Genomic DNA, 26,350 nt, shown 5'->3' on the forward strand with positions numbered 1-26,350 from the left:
ATTACTATTACTTATAATTGATAAGTTAAAACTTTTTCTATAAAAAATTCATAAAAAGATGTCTTTTTTGAGTCTCACAACTGCGTATAACCCCTTAAGTTGTTGTATTAATAAAACTTCAAACTATTATTGATCTTCACTTTTGCGTAATACTTTGAAGTAAATTATTTCTACATATATTTGAGTAAATATATGTATCCATAATAGTGTCAATGAACACCAAGTTTCTGACTTCATATGACAAAATGTAATCCCAGAATATTAACTCATCCGAATTTTACATTATTTTTTTAAATAATTTTTATTATACATTTTGTTAAATGTGGTTATGAAGTTATTATCATTGACAAATTTTTTTATTAGTACGAAATTTCGTATGAAATTATTATAAATAAGATTTTAAATAATGCTAAATGAATGAATGAATAAATGAATGAATCAATGATGGAATGAATCAATCATTGAACCCTAAAACAATTAAACCAAAAAACTCCTGAAAATTATGTTGGCTTTCTCAAATTTTACTACATGGTACTGTAATTTTACATTATTTCTTTTAATAATTTCGATTATGAATTTTGTAAAAGTTTATAATAAATTATGTGTTTAGAGATTAAGATAAATGAATCAAGATAAATAAATCAGGATGAATACTTTGTAAACTATCAAAAAATGAAGTAAAAAAATATTAATCTTACTTTAATGTTCGAATATTTTGGGGATTTACTGTATATGAATTCGATTCTTCGGAATTTTTTGTAGAAAATTTCTGAAATAAAGTGTCACGTGATTCGAAGATCATTCGTCTCGAGTTAACCCGCATTCAAGGGCAGGACGATAGCGATCGTGACCGAAGTTTAAATTGGAGGGTCCGCTACTTAAGATTCAGTTCCACAAACTCGAAAGTTCGGTAAAGCCTTACTAGAAGGGACTAGAATAGAAAGAGAAAGAGAAAGAGAGAGAGAGAAATGTTGAACTTTGTAGGTACTGCAAGCTTCTCGAGAAAGCGTGTACGACAAAGATAGAAACTTTGCGTTGCAATTAGAGGAGCATTTTAGATGGAATTCAATTAACCAACAGTATGCTCATATATACATATATATGTATACATGTATGTAGCAATAGGTGTAGTAATTAATTCGCACAAAAATCGGCCATATATTTTTTTCGTCGAGAAATTCAATAATTGTTCGAAAAATGAACCAAAGTAATTGAAAAGAATAAATTCTATTTCGAATAAAAACAGATGTACGATTACTTTATAAATAGATACTAAATTTGCTTTAAAAGGCTCAGAATTAATTGCTACGTCTAATATATTTTGCCATAGAAGCGTGAAATCTTTTAATTCATATAATAACTAATTAAACCTTAAAGAAAATTATTCCAACCTGTTAAAGTATGAAATAAAACAGAATTACATACTTTAATTCGGAAATATATAAATTCACGAAAGACGAGTATTTAAAGTATAGAATGCCTAATTATTTCATGTAAGAAGACTTAGGTTTTTCATAAATTAACTGAATTATATACATTTTATATAACGATAACATTTATAATATAAAATAATATGATAGTTTAATTATTTATATGTACAATGTGTTTTTATGTAAGTATTTCTTTTGACGTATAGACTGAGTTTAAGTATATTCTGTAGAAAATGTTGAAAAGAAATTTTCAAGAGTGTATGAAAAAAAAAAACAATAAGAATTTTAGTTGCCTAACTCTAATAAACGAAAAATAAAAGAAATATGACATTCAGCACAGTTAGGCACGAAGCAGACAAGATAGAAAAATCGTAAAGGGAACATCTGAGAGACACGGAACAAGGTGGCATTTGGATCTTTGCCAGTGACCCACCGCCTGCTGAGTCACACTCTCTTGAAAGAGAAAGAAAAAGGAAGAAAAAGAGAAAGGTATAGAAAGAGAGAGAGAGAAACAAAGAGAAAATGAGACATCGTCTAGGAAAAGTTAGTTAAAAAGTCAAAAGAAAAGATATAAAATACTCTTACAATGCTACAAAAATCCTAAAAGTTAATAAAAACAAAATAAACCTACTTTTGTTATAAAACTAAGTTAGTTGAAAAGTCAAATAAAGGAAATAATATATTCGAGTAGTGTTACATAAATTCTAAAAGTTAACAAAAACAAAGTAAACCTACTTTTTATATAAAATTATATATATTATATTATATATATATTAATATTATACACGTAACTTTGGAGCTCTTTTTTTTTCATTCTGATTGTGAGTCCAAGAAAATAAATTGGGTTATAATGGGTTCAATTACAAAAGAAAAAATGAATAAAAAAATCAAAAACAAAAAGACTTAAAATATTCCAGCAGTATTTCACAAATTCTGAAAGGTAACTACTTCTCTTTTATTGTAAAACCAACAAATACTATCAAAAAAATACAAAAAGAAAAAACAGAATGCAAGTAACGTTAGAAAACATTTTTTCTCTCATTCTGACAATAAACTTAAAAAACACATTGGTTTACAGTGAGTTAAATTACAAAAGAATAAATTAATTAAAAAGTTACAAGCAAAAAGTACTAAAATACTCTAACAGTGTTACAGAAATTCTAAAAGGTAATTATCTATTTTTCTTTGTTATAAAACCAACGTATTCTACCTAAAAATAAATACACGTAACTTTGGGATATTTTTTCTTTCATTCTGACAATGAACATAAGAAACAAATTAGGTTACAGTGGATTCAATTACAAAGCTGTTTGTCCAAAGTAGCTTTCGGGCGCCTAAAGGCGACCACTTCCAGCTGGTGTTACGTGACCGCATGTAAATCATCCGCAACACGCGAGCCTATACTATTCTCTTCTTCGTTTCCTTCCTCTCTACTTCCTCTCGTCCTCATACTCGTTCTCGTCCTTGTCCGCATCCTCATCCTCGTCCTCGTCGATGCACATGTTAACGTCATACCGTTAAACGTCGGTAACACGTGTCGCGCATGTAATCCATGACCTGTCGTTACTATACTTCGAGCTAGGAGTCATAAGCGCGCTTAAAGTCTTACGTTTTCCTCATGTTTTACTACGTAAACGATTAGGTAAACAGATTTTAAACGATACCTAAGTAAATACACATATGGTATCTATATAGAAGTTGAAATCGTAGAAGGTAACCATAATAAGAGATATTTTTGATCATTATAAACGTACGCATGATCGAAAAACTGATTTCTGAGTTATTTTTTAAAGGGGATCTTTTTGGGGTTAAAAATTTTAGAATAATTCATTTATTTTAGTGCATATATCGATTGTAGATATTTTAATAATGTATTATAATAGAAAAATTGACATTAATTTGATTTTTATTTAATTTCGAAATTTATCCGGTAAATTGTAGATGCATTTTTCTTCGTATAGAATTTTTCAAATTAGCATCATTAAAATAAAAGGGAACAACAAAATTGAATGCATTAAAATTTTTACACGTTGCTTTATGCATAATTCGATATTAAAAATATTTACATTATAATAACTGATTTTTTAAATATTTTTAAAGTAGATTTTTTCGGTTACTAGTTATTTTAGAAAAATTGATTCTTTTTTAGTGCATCTATAGATTATTCATATTTTGAAGAATGCATTGGACAGAAAATTAGCATTAGTTGAATTTTTACATAATTTTGAAATGTTTACAGAAAACTTTAGATTCATTTTTCTAGAAATAGAATTTTTCAAAGTAACATAAGAATTAAAATAAAAAAGAACAACAAAACTGATTGGACTAAAATTTTCTGTAATTTGATGTAAAATAATCATTATAGTAACTTATTGTTATATTCAATCAACGGAGTTCACACTAGCGAAAAAGTATTCAATTATTATTAGATTAAAAAAGAAAAAAAGAAAAACTAATTTTATTTTAAGTCAGCAATTATTTTAAATTAGAAAAGTATTTATTTTTCACAAATTATTTTGATAGAAAGAAGAAAAAAAAAGGAATAAAAATTTTGTTATTAATTACGTCATCGGACCTTAATATCTCGTTAACCACAAAACGTTTGTTTCCGTTTATCGAGTTGAATCTTTAAGAGATCGTACAGTGTTAACGATTTCCGGTGTGGTATAATAGTTATACGTTGTACGAAAGTCGAGTTAAAGTCGACGTTAAACAGACGCATAAGAAAGTAAGTAAGTATATATGTACCATAGGTATAGGAGTAAATAAAAGATGGCGGTGGGATGTGGGCGGGGAACGATATTGCTTCTAATAATCACGAACTCGATGACTAAGCAGCAGACCTAGTTTCGATCATGTGTACGTTTATAGAGATCAATAAGATCTTTTGTTGTGGTTATCTACTACAATTTTAACTCCTACATACAGTTTACTGCCAAAAATATTTGATCATTATAATAAGATCAAATTTATGCTTCAATTTATCGATTATTTATCAACCAAAATCATCTTAGTTAGCGTTTTTGACAATTCATCGTTTAATAATCTTAATAAACATATGTAATTTATGTTTTAAATACTTATATAGATTTAATAATTAAAATTAATCAATGATATAACGAAGTATGAATTTCTACTATACCGTAATACCGTAAATGAAATATTATTTTTTAAATTTATCTTTAATATAGATTTTGTAATGTTTCAAATATATTATATATGTTTATCAAGATTAATAAGTTACTTATATTTAAAAACGATAATTTAATAATAAATGAAAATACAATTTTATTTTATTTATTATTTTTATTATCTTTTCTTTTATTAAAATAATAATTTATTGTCCATTTATTATGAATTATTAATTTTTGTCAGAAATTAATTTTATTATTTCTTCCTTTTTCTCTTTCTTAGTCATAAAAGATCATTCTGATTGGAGGAAATTTTTTTCGGTATATTTGCGTCTACTGATTAGATTTGTATAAAAAAAAATTACATTAGAAATTGACAAAATGGTTCAAATTCAAAGTTAAGGTATCGTGATTTTTTACTATTTTTTTTAATGTTTTTCATTTTTAAAACATTAGTAATTATGTAGCAATTATCATAATGTAAATCTGTTGAATATTTAACGGTACATAGAAGAAACAATTTAAAAAAGTAAATACAAGTCAATTAGTTGTTTATCACGTCCAAAAATAAAATTATTAATAAATGTGTCGCAGAGAAGTAGGACTAGGTAAAAAAGAATTCAGAACGTTATATTTCTATCTTATTGTAAATACAAGTTTTCTCACAGCAACGAAAAGATTTCATTTCTCAATCTTTCTTTTTCTCTCTCTCGCTTTCTTTTTTTATTTTACTGTAGTCGGTTTTCTGAAAGATAAAAGATATTTACGATGTCATCTAGATTGAAACGAAAATTGTAATTTTATTTTTTATTCTTCCAAAACAATTTAGAAAAAGGGGATAAAAGTTTCTTAAGAAAAATAAAAAAGAAATATTTAATTTCTTAATTTTTTCTATACCTTTCCCTCTTACTCCCGACAACCATAAAAGATAAAAAATATTTACGACGTAATCTAGATTTAAATAGAAATTCTTTCCTTTGTTCTTCCAAAACAATTTTGTAAAGGGGATACAAAGTTTCAGATTAAAACGATCAGATTTCGTTTCCAATCTCTCTCTCTCTCTTGCTAGAAATCCATCATAGTATAAAAAGATTAGTATTAAAGATAATATTAAAAGATACATACGATGCCCTTTCGATAAATAAAGAAAAATAATATTTCTTAATTTTTTTTATAATTATATAATTTGGAATAGGGAAAATAAATTTACAAATCAAAATAATCAGATTTTATTTACTATTTTCTCACTTTTTTTTTTACATCAATCATAGTAATTAAAAGAAACCTACAATGTTCTTTAGATATACACTTCCAAATTACTTTTCCTGATTTTTCCAAAAAGAGAAACTATTAAATGAATTGTAATTTAAAAGTATTCTAAAAAAATAGAAGGATTTTATTTTTCAATTTTCTTTATTCCTTTTCCTGCTTGCATCAAATATAGGAAAATCGGTAAATGCGTATGAAAATAATCGAATCTGGTCGATCCGTAAACGAGGAAAATAAGTTTAGGCGTCACGTTTAGAGATGGGAAATGCGCACAACTCCCCTCCCCTCCCCATCCCTCAGCCATCACACCAACTCTCTCTCTCTCTCTCTCTCTCTCTCTCTCTCTCTCTATCTTTCTTTTTCCTTTTCTGTTTCTCTATCGAACGATCGTGAAAATCTCGTATCGGCACAGCACCCTCGTCCTCCCGTCTGGTTCACCCTCCGACGTTAATCCGAAACGACGTAATACGTTTGGTACAGGCCATACGCTAATCCGTCGAGAACGCGACGAGAAACGGAAATCGTTAAAATTCGACGGACCACAGTAAAAGCAAAAGCAACAGCAACTATGCACCATCACCAACATCAACATCGACATTCATCGAACTGACAATGAGTGCATCGATATGGATATTTGTTATTTAATTATTTGTATTATTGAATAACTTGACGCGAATATGTGTTATCGTTAAAGTGTATATTTCAGTTAATTCATGAGAAACCTTAGACGAAATATAATTAGGCGTTTTAAGGAAAAGTATATAAAAAGAATTTTATTATAATATATATACTTAAATTAATTATCAGTATAGTTATTTCATGATTTAGTTAGAGTAGTATCATATACACATGCATAGATGGAATATTTTGAATAGTATTCTGAATTTTATAATTTGAAATCAATAATTCCGCGTATAGTCGCTTGTCAATACATACCAAATACGTCGATGAAAGACCAAATATTTGGGTTTATTCTTATACATTAATATTTCAGACATACACCAACTGACCATGTGAATCTTGACATTCTTCAATTTCGGTCTTTTATGGTAACATATACATATAATGCAATATAATGTATATATTATGAATAAAGTATATAATTAAGCTAATTCAAATGAAAAATCTAAGTCTTACAAAAAGTATCTAGACATTTTAGGAAAAGTATTATATGTAGGAAGAATTTTATTATAAATTTAAATTAAACGTTTTATTAAATAATTTGGTATAATATGAATTCATAAAAAGGCTAGTAGTTAAAGTATGAGATTGAAATTTGATTTTTCTTTAAAGTCTGCTTTTATTTCTAGAACATTACTCGTTGTTATTCGTTCTTATTTCTTATTTTGTCTTGTACTTTGAAAACTAATGTTTTGTTAGTCTTACTGTTCTATCGGATCTAATCTATGGATCTAAATTTTATTATGATACATACTTTAACTAATCGTTTTCTATAAATATATATGTTATCTAGTTGAAGTATGTAATGTTGCCATTTTTCGTATTTAAGCAGATCAGAATAGTTATTTCATGATTTAGCTGGTTATTTCAGTTCAATGGATTTGACGTTTTACTCTTTTACACTCCGAATTATACTACTTCAATTTTGTCACCAGCTGCAACTCCGAACGCTTTTAAATGTTTTATTGGAAATTTACTTTAACCAAAAAATGAAACAATATTAGTAAAGAAAGAAACAAATTCAATTAAATACCCGTTTTATTTGCACTATTTTTGTATTTTGTAATTTTCAGGTATATGATATTTTTTAAGATAAAAACTGATGTCGAGTCAAACTCAACATAGGAATGCAAAGGTAACATATACACATATGTAAATACATAATTAAAATATTAAAATTTAATTCTCTAAATTCTGCATAATCATATTAACGATAGTACTATATATATACCTATTTTACTGATAAAATTGTATATTTAACATGCATACACATACACATACCTGAAATATTAAAATTCTATTCCCCGATGAGATTATTTTAAAAACAATCTCCATAGCGATAAAATTCACTGTGATAATATAGTCAAAACATTGGTCAAAAAACATTCTCATTAAAAGTATACAAACAGTCTGACCTTTCCAGGAAAATCATTTTATTATCAATATTCGAAGAGGCGACTTATAAAAGCAGACAGATTTTTTACACAATGATTTAGTAACGTTCCAACGATGATCAAGGCAATAGCTGTTGCAATTCTTTGACAATTACGCAGAAAAATTTTACGAAGTTTTCGTAATAATATTATAAAAAAAAAAGTACGTACGCTATATATTAATTAAATATACTACACATATAAATAATTATCTCTTTAATAATATGGTTTATTCGTATGCATATACATAGAATATTTGAAATATTGTTTTGAATTTTATAATTAAAGATTCACCATAAATTTATATAATTTCGTATATGAGATATAACGTATATGCTACTGTTAAAGTGTATAATTTAATTGATGAAAAACCCAAGTCTTACATGAAATAACTAGGCCTTATAAGGAAAACATATAAAAAGAATTTTATTATATACTTAAATTAGTTATTTTAGGAAATAACTAACTAAAATATGAATTTGAGTGACGAATTTGATGAGACGAGTAATTAGAATGATAATAATAATATGATAATAGTAAGCATAATAGTAGTCTTGTATTAGTAATGGTAATAGTAGTAAAAGGGGGGAGGGTTGAAATGAAGTAGGGTATATAATAATGACAATAATATTTGCAATAATAATAATAATAATAATAATAATAATAGCGAGTATGATGGTAGTCTGAGTAATGGCAATAATAGTAAAAGGGAAAGTATGACGTTTAGTGGAACATAAGACTATGTGAGTACCCTAGTGTACTACAATTTAAACTTAAGGGTGAGAATATATATAAGAATATAAAAAATAACTGTTTTCCATATCACGCTTATAATCATTTGTATTTTAAAAATTTCCTTCACGAAAATCATTTAAAGCATTTTCTTTTCTAAATTTTTGTATGTAAACTATAAGCAAAAAATAAAAAAATACTTAACGTAGAACAATATCACCGATATTCAATGAAAAATTTTTAAAACAACATAGGGTTTCTTCAAAGTATTAAAAATGTTAATAATCATTTTGAGGAATCAATTTTGAAAATCATTCGCATAGACATTTTTTGTATCATTACGTTTTTTCCTTTAGATACACGTGCGACATATGCTTTTTTTTATATCCAAGCAGGTAGACAAAAAGGGTTCGCTTTTGCTAAATATGAGAGGGAGATGAAAGGATAAAGAAGAAAAAGAACGAGGCGGACTTTGGGGGTTTCCTGAAAATAAAAAATAAAAGGATACAAGTTGAGAGTAGGTACGACCATCTCGCGTATCGTAGTATTTGCGTAAAAATGGCAGGAAAAGAATGGCAAGATAAAGAGATAGGAATAAAAAAGTAAAGTAAAATAAAAAGTAAAGTAAAATAAAAAGTAAAGTAAAATAAAATATCAAATAAAATAAAAAAAATCTAAAGAGAGAAGATGAAAGAAGGGAAAACGTGTAAAGAACAAAAATAAAATATAATAAAAAAAAGGACACAAAATCATTCCGATTATGTTCACGTTAATTAAACGAAATTATTAACAAAAACGCAATCATTTTTCGTATACTTTTTTTCAACGATTGTGTATGTGTGTGTGTGTGTATGCTTCTTTCAATGTTACGCTACGAGTGAAAGACGTATAGATGCATATATATATATATACGCTAAAGAAAAAATGGTGATTATTTAAACCTCCACCTTTCATTCCTGTTTTATATTTCAATCTAAAATCCGATTCGTTATTTAAAGCTGATAAAAATTTTTACTTCATACCTTGATACGCTAATCAGGTTAATTCTACGATAAAAGGTTATGGTAAAAGCTAATAATTAATTTTTATTTTATGTAGATTAATAATATGTTGGTAAAAAAATTAATTATAGATTATATGAAAATTATTTATTGAAAATATCTTCTTTTTTGGGAACAAAATTTTGTAGAAAGTCAGAGTAACCTATTCATAAAAATTATCAAAAATAATTCTTTAAAATATTGAAATAAATTAATATAGTTTCTTTATAAATAAATGTCACACGCACATTTTCTGTTTATTTGCGTAGGGTGATATTTCATCGTTGATATTTTATTTTTAATTATAATATCATCCTTCCTTTTAATACAAGATTTCAATAAACAACAAATTAACATCAAAAATGTTGAAAAGTCTGAAAATGTTTGAGGAATTCTAACGATTTCTTTCTTTTATGTGAGAATTAATTCTCAAATCACTAAATATCAATAATTTTATTAATTTAATTTAATTTTTATAAACCGTACCACCCTTTTCTTCTATAATATTTCATTCTCATTTGACTTACAATTGGTACAAAAACGAAAAAGAAATGCAAATTGTGCAAAAAAAATAAAAACACACACACAACTTTCAAAATCAAGCAAAATAATGAAAATAAATTCGTTCCAATCCATTCCACTCTGTTGAATGATCAAAATAGAGAAAGATAGCTAGATGGAAAAAAAAATAAATGGAAAGAGAAGGGCAAAGAGTAAAAAAGTTAGATGAAAGGTTCGAAAAGCTAGGAAAAGCTTTGTAAGGTCTCCACTGTTGTTTGTTAATCAATTACTCTCGCTCATTGTCAAAGCTCGTCGTCCTCTGTTCGTATTCGATTGGATGAATCCATGCGACGAAGGATGCGCGGTAAGCTGCTATACTTCACGGAAAATGTAGGATGAACGTACCTGGTTTTATGTTTTAGCTTTTCGGTAGATATCCACCCTTTTTCAAATCCCCTAAAAAATCCTCTGACCCCCTAAAACCACCCAAACGTATATCCCCCTATCAACACCCCCAACTACAACCACTACCATCTAAACTGTTAAATCTACACTCCCATACCAACAACACCTCCTACACCAACACAATACTTCAACTTTTACCAAGTTCAGCGTCGCGCCTCTGTATGAGCCTCTGTACGCCCTTTGATGTCATTTTACAGACTAACATAAGAGAAAAAAAAAAGAGAGAAAGACTGAGAGAGCAAAAACGCTTTTCAAAGTACGGATTTACCTACGCTTGCTTTCCACAAGCGACATGTTTTGCTATTCTATGCATTTACTTGGTACACAAGCGGCCAAACACCGTGTCCTTGTACTCATCGACAAGAACCAAGCCCTTTTCTCTCTTTAAAATCTATCTTTTAAGCTTTCTTTCTTGTTTTACATCCCCTTCTTTTCTTTCCTTTCAAGTACACTTTTGTACTTTCTCATCCCTTTCAATGTTTTACCTACTACTAAAGATTATTTCTTTCAATTTCAGATATGAAAAGGACTTATTGGCAAACTATATCTTCGAATAGCTAGATCAGTATTTAGGTTTAACAGTTTTGTAATAATGTGTGCAATGGTTACGATAATAATGATGATATTAATCATAAAAATTATAACAATATGGTAATAATTAGAGTTGTATGATAATATAATAATGATAATCAAGATAAAAATAATGGAGTTATTACTACGATGGTGACAAAAGTTAAATAACACTAATAATATTACTATAATGATGACGATAATGCTGATATAATAATAATAATCACAATTAAAACAATACCTAGCAATATTACTATAACTGTGATAAAAGTAAAATATTAATAATGATATTAGTATAATGACAATATAATATTAAAATAATTATAATAAAAAATAGTAGCTAAATTATAACAACATTATTATATGATAATAATAACGATAATTATAATGATAATAGTTATGATAAAAATAGTTACAATATGATAGTAATTAGAGTAGTATGATGATAGGGTGATATAATAATAACAATCGCAATTAAAAGAATAACAATATTACAATAATGATGATAAAAATAGACTATTATTAATATCAGTATAATGATGATATCATAATTATTAATATAAAATTCTTTTTCTCTCTTTTTTTTTTCTTTCTTTCTTAAAAATTTATCTTTAAAGCTTTCTTATTTCACATCATTTTCATTTTCTTTCTTTTCGTGTTCACTTTTGTTCTTTTAAAACATCTCCTCTGATATTTTACCAACTACTAAAGATTATTATTGTCCATTTCAGATATTCAAATATAATTAGAAGAAGATAGAAATACGTAATACTCGTGAGTATACATTCATTTTCATTGCAAGTGATAATAAAATTGAAAAGAAGTTTTGATATGTCGTTAAACGATTTGTATCATTAAATATTACAGTGTTACGGTTACATGTCGAAGACGCATCGTCGGCTTTAAATCTCTCGAGAGGATAATGAATGCACCATCGTATCAGACGACTCCAACGACTACTATAACGATGACTATGTCACCGACAAACGCAATACCAACACTACCACAAGAAAGTGGATGACGAGGAGACACGAGGTGGTTTTTAAGAGTCCACCGACGACTAGACCGCTTGATTCCTCTGCTAACTGTGCTTATGCGAAAAGGGAAGAAACTTTAGAAAAAAAAAATAAAAAGAAGAAGAAGAAGAGATGGATCGTAGAAAATCCATCCATTCCAAAGAGATAAATTCTTCTCAATCTGCGGGATAAATTACAACGAAGTAAGGATGAAAAAGAAAAAGAAAAGAAAAAATATCAGAAGGGTGGGACAGGGGGAGGGGAAGGGGCGAGTTCGATGGTAAAAAGAAAGAAATACGGAGTTAGGGTTTATTTACACTCACCCTCGTAAATCAAGCAAAATCTAAATTATAGAATAAGAACTGGCAATGAGAGAGTTGGATGAGTGTGAAAGATTTAAAAAAGAGAAAAAAGAAAAATGAAAAAGAAAAAACGGAATAAAATAGGGGGAAGGTAAGAGAGAAAAAGGGATAAAAAGAAAGTGCAGGGTTGCTTTCGAGCTTTTTCTGATAAACGCTGAGTAATGGAACGCAAATTACGTTGGCACGACCAATGAAAAATGAAGAATCCTTTTCGAACGATTTACACTATCACCACCACCTCTCCCACCCCTCCTAGCCCTACCAAATCTTCCCCACACACCCCCGAACGAACAAATGAGAGAATAATTCCGTTTAAAAATTGCTCGTAAGATCGATAATACCAATTAGGTTACTTCAATTGGCCGGTTTGAATTTGTCGTGAAAAATTCTTGTAAGATATGTATACCAGAATTTGGTTTTATTTTTATCTTCTCAAAATAAATGGAAAATTGTTGGGTTTTTGGTCGTTAAAAACGAAAAGTAATCGTAAAAAAGTCGAGGGGTTAGGAGAAATCGCGTGAGCGATTACGATGGCATTAAAAAACTTACTCGAGGAATACGAAGGTCTCTCTTTCTATTCCCTGAGCTCGCTTTTAAGCGAGAAACGCATACATACACATATATGCGCAAGTACAGATATAAGCAGGGTGAGAGGGAGAAAGAGGAACAGGTAGGAAATGAAGGCTGGGTAAAAGTGCATGACTTTAAAAAGGACGAGTTTTTAGCAACCTACCCTTGACATTTTTACTTTACTCTCTTAATATTTTTTAAATCTTTTTTCTTCAGTATATATATTTAAGTATATGTGATATATTAAGGAAATATATTTAATATATATATGATATAAATATTTTATATAAATGAAATATATTAAATTTATATAACATATTAATATTTTACATACGATATACATAATATATAAAAGTATATGGTATATATGTCAAATAAGAAAATTATTATTACTATTATTGTAAGTAGATTTAATTTCCAAAGATTTAGTTATATAGAAAACATTTTTCTCATTTTTTTTAACTCAACTCTAAAAGGACTTTATGTTGACAACTAATTACTAGCAGCAACATAATTTGAAACAGCTACTACTTTAGTCAAGTGGCTACTATGTTAGTCAATACAGCGGTGAATAATTACTAATGTCAACTTATTTATGGACTACTTAGTGTATACTAAGTGAGTGTAAATAAACCCTAATTGTATTGCTTAGTTTGTACGAACATAGAATATTATATATATATATATAAAATATAAGATATTTATAATATATTACATTTTTTTTATATTTAAATTATATATATATTATATAATATTTCATGTAAATATTGGTTTGTTAACATAAATTTATCCTGTTTTCTGTATTTGGAAAAACACTCAAATTTTTTTTCTCTTTTATTTTTATATTTTTCCAAATAAAGAAAACTAGACAAATAAATGTTACAGCCAAATATATAAATTATTATGTTTTTTATCTTCTTATATTTTTGATCTCCAAAATTTGTTATCAGCAACGAAGAAGAGCACAGTACACGCAACGTCTTCGAGGTTTCGTATTTTTAATACGAAATCCTCGAAGGTGAAAAATTTCCATGGAAAGGGAATAGGAAGCGAAAAAAAATCAGGCATATTTGATTCTTCAAAGAAGACAAAAACAATCGTTAAGAAAGGACTATTAAAAGTGTCAAATCTCGAAACAGTAGAATTCGAAGAAGAAATAAACGAGAGAAACATGATGGCGGGTGCCGGTGTCGGTGGTGTTGGGATGCTCAGAGCAAGAAGGCGGGACGTCAGTGTGAAACCAAATAGAAAACTCGACCGGAAGTCCTCTAGGGGGATGATTTACGAGAACGAGGAACTCAGATTGAGAACCATTCATATTAACGCCGAGGTTGAACAAGGTAAGAAAGATTTCAAATTAGAATGAATGAACATTTTTTTTATTTATCCTCTGATCTAAGAATAAGTGTTATGCGTCTTACAAGAATGATTTGAATTTTTAGGAATTCATTTTTTAGCCATTATTAGACTCGATTTCAAATTTCTTGTTAGAATAAATCAAGGTTTATATTACCATAACATCAAATACCATATTTATGATTCTTAAGGTTAGGAACACTGTAATTTCCGTTGTTGTGATGTTGAATTTGATTTATAATTTTATCGTCACAATAAGAAATATTAGGTTACACAGAAAGTTCGTGCAGAAATTTAAATTTGGCGGTCCAATAACTTTGTTGTATAGTGTCATACATTGTAAATCTAATAAATAGTTAAAACTAAATTGTCATATTGTAATGAAGCGATTTTTGTATTTTGTTGTTTTTACTAATAACATTGATTCATGCATAAATTACTTCATTTGACGCCACAGTTAAATATAACTAAATTTCATGTGAAATCGTGCTTTTAATATACGGAAAGATTAACGGTGCAATAATCGATCGAGTGAACCACAATGAAGGCGAGTTCATATATGAACACAGAGACCACTAAATTTAATATAACACTAAATGCATCGCAGCAATTCAAATCACCGGTTCGAAATTATAATTGAAAATTTTCTGTTCAATAGCTTTCTTTCATTCGATTTTATAGCAATTATTACTATAATTATTTTTATACAAAAACTTTATTTTATTTTATTTATTATGTTCACCTGTATCAAAACGATAATACTTAATTACAACAAAAAATAATGAATTAATCAATTTAGTTAAGGTCCGGTAATTTGATCGGTTAGGATATAAATAAATGTACATAAATTAACATAAGAAAAAATAAAAAATATTTCCTACAAAATTTTAACAAGTGATAAAAGAAGAGCTTTTGTCACATTAACTTAAGGGGAAAACTCGAGTTAGGAAGCTGAAAAATGCACTACTTTATATAATTTTGTTCTTATTGTTAGTCCAACTAAAATCGAATATTTTGAAATTTAAGGAAGAAATTACTGCATCTTTTAACAATAACAAATAATAACTATCTGCTCCCAAAAATGGTTGCATACGAGGCCATGTATGTGAGACACAATAACTATAAACGACAAAGCAGAATTTGATTTAGCTCGATAATAGCAGTGTCTCACTAGAAGATCGACTTACATTAGAGTCGGTTGTATACTCTCGAGATCAGAAACCAATAGGAAATGAAATTTCGTGAGTTTGGCAGGTCTGGGTTTAGTTAGTTTGTGTACAGCGGTCACCTACAAATAGACAGAGCCCGCGTGGCAACGTATTCGGAGCTGCCGCGTGCCGAAACCGCAGCGAACTATTTTAGAAACTCGCCTGGCACCCACCAACTTTGTCCAGTCGACAAAGAGACTCGCCCAGTTTCCGTTATCGAGCGTCTTACGCGATTTATCTTAAAGAAGTATACTAATAGCTCGTATGAAGTAATTCCTAATTAAACGAAATTAATAGAAGTGAAAGAATAATACCTGAAAATTCGATTAATTTCGAATTTTTATTAGCTCCGAAAAAAAAGACTCGTCCAATTTTCATTATCGAACATCTTATGCAATTTATCTTCAAGAACTACAATAATAATCTATACAAAATAATTCAAAATTCAACGAAATTATCAAACGTGAAAGGACAATACCTAAAAATTCAGTTAGTTTTGAATTTTTATTTGGGTGGGAACAAAATTGCCTAATTTCTTTTATCGAACATCTTATCTTCAAGAGGTATACTAATAGTTCATATGAAGTAATTAAAAATTAAACAAAATCATCAAAAGTGAAAGAGCAGTACCTAAAAATTCGGTTAGTTTCAAATTTTTATTGGATTGGAGGAAAAAGAAAGAATCGACAAGTGTGTTTAATCGGTTTACACACAGTTCATTTGAGTAAACACATAAAAAGGGGGTAAAATGTTTCGATAGATGAGACATTAACGGCGGGTACGTATAAATCTGTATTATTCATAGTCGTATATTAGTCATTCGCTTAAGATTGTTTGAAAGGACGTCTGACTAATTTTCGACACGATTACATTTTCTGAAACATTTGTTTATCAAAAATCGAAATTATTTGAATCTTTTTGATCCCATGTATGAATATAAACATGTACCAATTCTCAATTTAGTATTAATAACATAAACTAGGTGTAATTATGAATAGGAATGTTTCATTATTGGATAATACCTAAAAAAGAAGACTAATAAAGATAGTACGCTTCGTTATACACTCAAAAGATAAGGAAAAAAAATGTTTTAAGCTACGCACCGACCATAGTTTATTGTTATTTTGTGTTTATGACTTGCTTGCCGTTTGTGTGAGGGCACAGTTATAAATCTAAGTCTTCTGTGTTCGCGTGTCTCACGAATGTGACTCGCAAAGCTGGATCAACAGTAAAGAAAGTCGACTTTACTTGTCCAACCCGTTACTGATAAAACACTAAGCCACGATCGAGATCTAAAAGTGTTGGACAAACTGTGACTCGTGAACCGTAAACTGCTCTCACAATTATTTCCTTTGGCTCCTAAAACTTTTATAAGATATCCTAAATTATACTTTGTGGATTCTATAATTGTTTTGTTTGACATCTAAAAAATACACTTTACTACTTCTAAGATAATATTGAGTTTTATTTGTTGTTTTTGTAAACTTTTGAATTAATAATTTTTATCATTCCAAAATTTATAAGAAATTTATACTATCGGATAAATTGGACAACCATGATCTATAAAAACGAACCAATGAACGAACGAGAAAATGACGGAACGAATAAAAGAAAAAAATCTTTTCGAACTGGAAACGTAGCGTCTTTAATGATAGTGCATGTATGTATTGGACCCCACGCCGTGTTTTGAGAAGACCTTGGGGGAGCTGAAAAAGCAGATCAAACGTTCCACGACGTCGTCCTGTACAATTTATTTCTCTCTTAACGCGACCCAAACAGCATACTTTCGAGACTAATGGTTGTAGTACACCATGAGTAATATTGAAGAAGGAAAAAAAAAGAAAAGAAAAAAAACAAACAGAAAAAATTATCGTTTTATTTTAGTATCGTATTAGAACGTCTTCATTTGAATTTACCGCGCTTGTAAAGAGAATCCAAACGTTTCAAATCTATAATTAGTTTATCCTGGTATTTAAATCTATTTTTGCTGTTATTTTATGATTTATGTACTCAAGTACTATTATTATTTTCTATGTAAAAATTTCTATGTGGCAATTAAACGATAATGAAATTCAACACTTTGATGAGAGTTTAACTTAAACACACACATACACATAGATATTGTTGATTGATCGTTATATGCAAAAATTAATGTATTTTGCTATATTCATAGTTGAATTACAGTTGTTAGTAAAATATTAAAAATTTAGTAAAGTAGGTAAAATTAAAATGCATAATTTTTAAAATTTTATTATTATTATTATTATTACTATTATTATTATTATTATTATTATTATTATTATTATTATTATTATTATTATTATTATTATTATTATTATTATTATTATTAGGAACCCAGGAAGATTTAAGCAGTTTTTATGTTTGTTTGTCATTTGTCAAATTGTCTTGTTGTATCTTCGTTGATTAAAACGGCGTAATCTTTCTTGGTAATCTGATATTCTAATATATGTATAATATAAAATATTATTTATTATAATAATATTAGGTAATCGAGAAAGTTTGTTTTAATTAATAAAGATACTTGTAAGATAAATAAACTTAAGAATGACATAAAATGATTTGTTGATAAAAGAATTTTGATTTATATGTTTATACAATAATTCCTTTTTATAACTACTACTATTTACGTTCCATTCAGATGAAGATTTATTTATTTTTTGATAAAAATTATTACTTAATTTTCTGAAATATTAGATATAAAATATATAAACTATAATAATTTAAACAAATACACAATAAAATGTATAAAAACAACATTTGTGTTGTACATCCTCTATTTACAATACTATAAAATTTAAATTTAACAATAAGATAAAATTATAAATCTAGAAAATGCACACGTATATGAAAAATTATATGCTATGAAACTTTAATTTAATATAAAATTTAATATTTGAATAACCCACGTATATTAAAAAAATTATGCCATAAATGTTTAATTTAAAATATAATTAAAACTCTAAATAATACGCATACACATATTAATAAAATCGTGACAGACAATTTCAATTTCTATTTAATATAAAATCTAAAATCTACAATAAATAATGTACAAATATATAAAATAATATGCTATAAAGTTATCATTTCATGTTAAATTAAAAATTTAAGTAACGCTAGCAAATATAAATGAATAATATATGTTTATAAAACAATGAACCTAAATAACACACATACCTATTTATATTAAATGATGTAGTATAACACTTTAATTTAATATACAAATTTGAAATCCAAACAGCACACTAGCATATACAAAAATTTATGTACTATAAATCTCTTATTTGATATAAAATTTTTAATTAAAATAATACGTATGTTGCTCAACCACTGTCTTGATCAGTACTTTATTTGATATCGCTAAAATGCCATGGTTCTTTGATTGGTTGGAATGAGTTGTATATATTATTTCTCACCCTTTCTGGAAACAACTTAATTTATTAATAGCTTGCTTATTATTACACTCTTTGTTACACATTGCCTGTTTGTCATTATTGATGTTACTACATATATTTTGAAGACTATGCCACGCTTATACAGTGATACAAAAAAGTATTTGAACAGTTACCATGAAATATTTTATTAATTATAATAAGTCTATTATATAAAACTTACCGACATATTATTAACATTGGATAGAGGTATAACTCTGTACACTATACAGGTATAGTTTTAAGCAAATCGAAATATATATACAATAGTTATGATTAGATGATGATAGTTATGATACTCGAAGTATAGAGTATTATATCACCAAGTGTTACAGAAAAGTTAGTAAAGAATATGCATAATTGTTTACAAAATGTTAGGTATTCGTGCCAAAGGTGGTCCTACTAAATATTGAGGACTTAAAAGTTATCTATTCAAATACTTTTGTGGTTTCAGCAATCTTTACGTTTATAAAAAATAAATCATAACTATTGTATATATATTTCGATAAGTGTTCTATAATACACTTATTATAATTAATAAAATATTTCATGGCAACTGTTCAAATACTTTCGTGAGTCACTGTATATCTAATGAACATTTCAATTCCTTCTCTAAAAGGGAGTTTGAGGACTGTCCAAAAATGTTACTTATGGTTAGCTCATAAACGACAAATCAACCCCCATAGGCCCATGTAGTAGAAAGTAAATGTTTTTAGATTGAGTTTTACGTGTGATATAGGTGAAGATTTGAGAAAGGAATCATAATGTGTGTATGTGTGAGTGCGTGTGTGCGTGCGCGCATGTGTGCCTATTTTGATACTGCCACAAACGATCTAAAGGTCTTTAAAGCATCTTCAAATGTTTACTGATTAGATATGATAGAAAAAAGAAACTCCAGATAGAACTACCTGGAAACATCGTACCGAACCGAAAAATCGTATGAGCATGATTCGATTGGATTGTTTGTTTACTTTATTGCATCCTAGGAATTTTTCGTAATCTTTATTTAAAATTTCAGCAAAAGTTTATTTTTAGTGTCGTAAGAAATATAATGACTCGACCAAAATGGGTTATATTTAGGTGATGTCCACAGCAGCGTCGATTTATCTAACATTAACGTATCATGTGCGGATAATAACATTAATGTATAAGGGAGAAAGGGATGATCATGATGATATAATATATATTTTATTCAATTAGTTTGTCAGGATGATGGGCGCAATGACTAATTATTAATTGAAGATGAAAGTGTGACACACATATATTTGATCTCTCATAAATTCACTTAACATAGGGTTTTCATAATAACATAATCGTAACCATAAGATAACCATAAGAAAACACAAGACATAAGAGAGAATTTTCCTTTTTCTCCGTTCTTATATTTTATCAATTGGTCGTACCCCCGATGGAAGGGGAAAAGAGACGCAGGTCGGTGCTAGTCCTTTTCCGATCCATCATTGGTCATCAATCGGTCTTTCTTTTAAACATAAATGACGCCTTAGAGTAAGAGTACGTTCAACAGTTCTCTGAATCTCCCAATCTAGACTACCACGTGTTATTTACTTAAAGACAAATACCAGATCCTTCCTTTTAAGAGGACCTGATCTCTTACATTATTTGTCACCAGAATGCGAATCTTCGGCTATCTCCTGTAAACTAAGATTGGAGTATTGTATACCTACCTTTAACTAATAATATTTCTTAAAATATTTCTCAGAATCCTAAACTAATAATATTTCCTAAAATATTCTTTACAAATGTATCATTAGTGGATATTCTTTTAAACCCTAAGATTTGAAACGCTTCAATAGACATGTTAGGTCCTGTGGCGTAATAAAGAATATGGTCAATTTTTGGTCAAGCTGCGAAGACTTTACCAGGGAGTGACCTAAAGAATTGTGAATATGTTGGCGAGTGATGAGATTTGGATGTGTGATAACTACAAGGGTAAGAGGGTAGTTAAAGTAGGAATTTGATTGGAATTCTATTACAGTGAAGACGGATGATTTAGAATTAAAGTAAGATCCTTACCTTTTTCTGTAACTGGTGGGCAAGGCTTCTATCACTACTTCAATCAGTAACAATAAAATAATTATAGTCACGAATAATAACTGTATTTTACTAATTCTCGAATTCGTTTATCTTTAATATTTATTTCTTTACGTTATCGATCAATCTTATTGAATGATTCACTGATTTTACAGCATGCAGAATACAGACATTAATTAAAAAAGAATACGGACTTATTAACTAAAATAGAAATATCGGATTGACAGAAAAATTTTAAGTGCCCGCTTTTCTTCCTGATTTTTCTTCCAGACCTACTCCTACTTCCACTTCATAGACCAGTTTCTTCGTTGCATAACGAATCAATTTGTAGGATATGCAACTTAGTTCCTTATTGGATAGTTATATTGATGCCTACAAGCCTCATTGATTTAGGAACTTAACAAAGAGTAGACTATACCTTTCAAGGGTGAAGTCCAGACGACTTTCGGATCTACGAATTTTTGAGTCTGCACCTATGAATAGGAGAACTGATCCTTCGTCGAATAGTTTATATTTCCGAGGACGATAGTAAACACGAGATCTGCAGAATGTTCATTTAAGGTTATGTGAACCTCTTGTTTGTGAATGATACGGCACGAGTCTGGAAAATGTTTATTATCCGGTCCCTCATGGTTAGATTAAGTAATAAACCTATATTGGGTTACATGACCACAGCCTTCGACGAGGAAAATATCGAGCGTAGCATGTAAAACAAAGAAAACAACTAGGACGTAACAGAAAATTACAAGAAATTTTATTGTTAAATATCTTCAAAAAGCTCAAGAATATTTTGATATCTAAGAATTTTATTGAAACTAAATTCAGTAAACCATGCTATATACTGCTGTTACGACGCACATGCACACGCACACGCATACCTACGCGCGCACACACATACACACACACTTAAATATACATATATTTATAATAAGATATTTAAAAGTTTTAATCTAACATAAAATTTCCGACCAAAATAACGCTTACCAAAATACCTAATAAAATTTAACTTTTAGTTATATCTATGACGTCATTCTTGACATACACACACAGTGAAATATATAATATTTATAATTTACAAATTGCATAACTTCCACTCATAATGTATTAATATACATATACAAACACAAATATACTTCTGACCAGTTAACAATATTTTATTAATAGAAACAAAAATAATCAAAAAACCTTCACAATAAAAAAAAAGAGAAAAAATAAAGAAAAATAGCTAACATAAGAATTTACAAGAGAGAAAGAGAGAGAGAAAAAGCTTTTATTCAAGAGACCTTTCTTCGTATACGCTACACATTCGCTTAAAGTGCAACGAGAAAAAAAAATAGAAAAAGAAAAAAGTAAGCTATAGGGTATTTAAGCCGCGTGGGATAAAAACACCGAGCGATTAGAAGGAACGTTGAAAAACGCTTTCCGGACGATTTCGAGATGCAAGAGATGGAGAAAAGAGAAAAAAAGATGCTCTAAGCAAACGAACAATTGAACATCCAACCCTCCTTTTTAATTTTTTTTTAATTTTTTTTTTTTATTGTACTTTTTTTAGCTTCTAAATTTTTTATATATTTTTTTTCGACACACCCGTTAGAAAGATCAATGAAAAGGCCAGACTATAGACGATACTATCGGATACAAGTGAAAAAAAAGAAAGAGAGAGATTATTTTGGGTTGTTTTTAAGACACTTGACAAATCGTGTTAAAGCGTAACGAAATATTGCTGTTTAAACGTCCCGCCATATCTATTTATGTTTATCTATGTGGGACGAGCGCCTCCATGTCAAATACTTAAATAGGCATTCGTGAAGAGATTGGACGGTGGGTTCTAGATAGCTCAAGGGATAAAAAGCAGTTGCCCGGAAAGCGAAAGATCCGTGGTTCGAGTCCTGGTCCAGTCAGTCCAACGACCCAATTTTTTCACGAATTCTACATCTATATGTTTATGTATATATATATTATGTTTTTATATGTAGAATTAGTCGCAGAAATATTCGTATATGCTCAAATTGTAAATATTTAATTATTATTGTATTCACTTTAAATGATTTTTATACAAATTTTAATATGAGAATTTCAAATAATTTTTATATAAATTTTAAATAATTTATATATAATTTTATCTATGTTTATGCTGAATGAAGAAAAACTTCATTTTAGGCACTCTGTGCTTTATGAGTTCCAACTTATGTTAGTCATAATGTGACGGAAGCTCATCAAAATTTATATTTCATCTTTAGACCATCTAAATTTTTTTTTTGTTTGAAAAAGTATGTTTTTATTTTAATTTCTTTTTATCGTAAATTACAACAGCGAAAAACATCTTACAAAAAACTTAAACTGATAAAATATGGTTTTATGATTGGTTATAACAAGTATAAATCTCATCATAATATTTATCTATAGATATATATCTAGTTTTTGGTTATTATATATGAGGGAGTTTAGAGTGCCATTACGGCATTTTAATATAATTTTTATAACCTCAAAAGGAAAAGTACAAAAAAAAAACCATTGGAACCTAGACCATCTAAAGTTACAGTACATACGGTCCAGAGATGGTTTGAAAAATTAAGATCAGATGACATGAAGCTTTAAGATGAACACTGGAAGACCAAAGGAGCTTGATGACAACATTCTGAAGACTTTAGTGGATAATAAACCACTATTGATTACGAAGAAGATCGGAAATAAGTTTAGTGTTAGTCACATAACAATTTGAAACAACTTGGCTGGAATAAGCTTGGCTTTGTCTACTAATGGTATTGTTTTATTCCCCCTGAATTAAGCGAGAAAAATATTGCAGATCAAATTTTGTATTGTTTCTTCTTTGCTTGCTTAACACGTTGAATGCCGGCACTTTTTACGTGATTTTTCTACCACGCCTAAACTTTTTTTCTATTATGGGATGCATATTTAGTTAAAAATTTTTTTACAACTGATAAACGGCGTTATATTATTGTGTTTTATCTATTTTTTATGATGAGGTCATCGGTGACCGTCGAGGCGCTGTAGACTATTTTATGATTATTTATTCCTTCTAAATACGAATAAGATTGAGAAATTTATAGCAACGAATAATTCCTGACCGTGATGATTGATTTTATTTGCAGAGAATATATATAAAGACCAAAGAGACCAAATTTCACGAAAAAATATATTATATTTACTCAGTTTATAACAGTCACAAACCCTTTCGAAGAACCTTGAATAGATTTTTTGGTATTTTCTTCAAATTTTTCTATTTTATATTTTCTTCGAAATTTTATGTTTGTTTGGAAGAATCTGAAAATGGATAGTTTTCAACAAGTACTTGTGTTGTAAATTCAATTGTGTTATAGAAACAAGTAACTCCTAACTAATTTCCCTTGTAATAAAAAAATTATTTTTGCATGCTCTTTATGTCATAAATTTCTTTAAACCCTTATAAAAATAAAGGTATTATTTAAAAATTTATTGGAATCGATATTTACTCTAATTATATATTTTTACTAACGGTCGTGTTGATGTCACTGTTGACCTCACGGCAGTTAACGTGTTAACAACAATATGAGCCATTCGTGGATCACCTGGTTACTGATGACGAAAAGTGGATTGTGTATGACAATGTAGTGAGGAAAAGAACTAAGGTAATGCCAGGCAGTTCGCCTCCTACCCTTGTGAAGGACAATTTGCACAGAAAAAAATGTTTTGCATTTGGTGGAATTGTCAAGATCCTATCCACTGAAACTATTGCAGCAAGATCAAACTGTTACAGCAGATCTATATTGTGATCAGCTAAGTTAACTGAATACAAAAATATGTAAACTTCGTCCAGTACTGTATAACCGAAAAGATATTGTCTTCTAATATAACAATGTCAGACCTCACGTGACTTTAAAGACGAAGGAGAAGTTTCAAGCTCTTGGTTATGAAGTTTTATTACATGCACTAAACTCACTTGACCTGACACTATCTGACTATCACTTGTTTCTCTCGATGCAAAATTCTTTTGTAGAAAAAAAATTTCAAAATTTACAGAATGTACAGAGGATAGTGATAGATTTCCTGGTTTCAAAAGATAGGATCTTTTATACATTCAGCATAAATAATCTTGTTGACAAATGAAGGAAGGTCATAGAAAACAGTGGTCAATATTTCATTAATCTCACTTATGAGCTTAAATAGAAGAAATTAAAATATCCTCAAAAAAACCACATAACTTTCTTGCCAATCTAATACTTTAAAATTGAAATCAATTTGATTATAGAATGACATTTTATTGTTAGAGAAATATAATTTTACTCAAATGATAAAAATTTGATCTCACAAGAATATTTGCATTTACGAAAGATATTATAAAAATACAATTATTATTTTTTTAATTCTAAGTAATATTTGATTGGCCCTTCCTTTACATCTTACATTAGAATACTTTTGAAATGATTAGGTAGATCTTGTGAGAGCAATTTTTTATTCAATTATATCAAATTTTACTTCTCTTAAATAAAAATACTCTTTTTTAATAAAATCAATATTAATTGAAAAATTGAATAATCTTGAAAATAATCCTTTTGTGTATAAAAATTCGAAATTATTGATTACAAGTAGAAATCAATCGATTAAAACTTACAGTATAAATACTCTTATGACTTATTATATATGAATTAGCGTGCATGTGCATGACGATTATTAGAACGTAAAACTCGCGTGCGTCTCGTTAAATCGTGCCTCGAGTAAAAAAAAAGATTCTTCCACATGATATTGGAACGCAGGACGAGTTTAAAAAATAGTAGAAAGGGAGGAGAAGAGGGGATAAAGAGGAATAATTATGTCAAGTGCTACGATTTTTCTTCCTCACGTCACGGAACTTGCACTTTTAAAACTTTTCATGAGTATAATTTATAGCTATGTGTGTTGTATTCGTGTTTTTTAGTGTATGTATGTGTGTTTCTGTATGTATATAAATAGAATTAATTGCATAAGAGAATGAAGGAAGCAATTTCATCTTTTAAAATCGTTGTCAACTTGTTTATTTTAATTTGAAATGGAACTAGGAAGAGATTAATTGGTATAGTTCTTCGCATAAAGCATGAAAGCATG

At 28.5% G+C, this 26,350-nt stretch overlaps 2 protein-coding genes across 4 annotated transcripts in view; one reads left to right on the forward strand and one right to left on the reverse strand.

Annotated features, from left to right (window-relative positions):
• The window catches only part of LOC122519926 (tyrosine-protein kinase transmembrane receptor Ror), a 375,163-nt gene that overhangs the window by 227,945 nt on the left and 120,868 nt on the right, over window positions 1-26,350 (reverse strand). The window lies entirely within an intron of this gene.
• LOC122519944 overlaps window positions 14,372-26,350 on the forward strand; it is a 35,804-nt gene continuing 23,825 nt past the window's right edge. The window contains exon 1 of the mRNA XM_043639777.1: window positions 14,372-14,540. Coding sequence (XP_043495712.1) covers window positions 14,372-14,540 — 169 coding nt within the window. The remainder of the gene's footprint in view (window positions 14,541-26,350) is intronic.

Source organism: Polistes fuscatus, unplaced genomic scaffold, assembly GCF_010416935.1.
Source record: "Polistes fuscatus isolate 324 unplaced genomic scaffold, CU_Pfus_HIC Scaffold1, whole genome shotgun sequence".
NCBI classification, from domain to species: domain Eukaryota; kingdom Metazoa; phylum Arthropoda; class Insecta; order Hymenoptera; family Vespidae; genus Polistes; species Polistes fuscatus.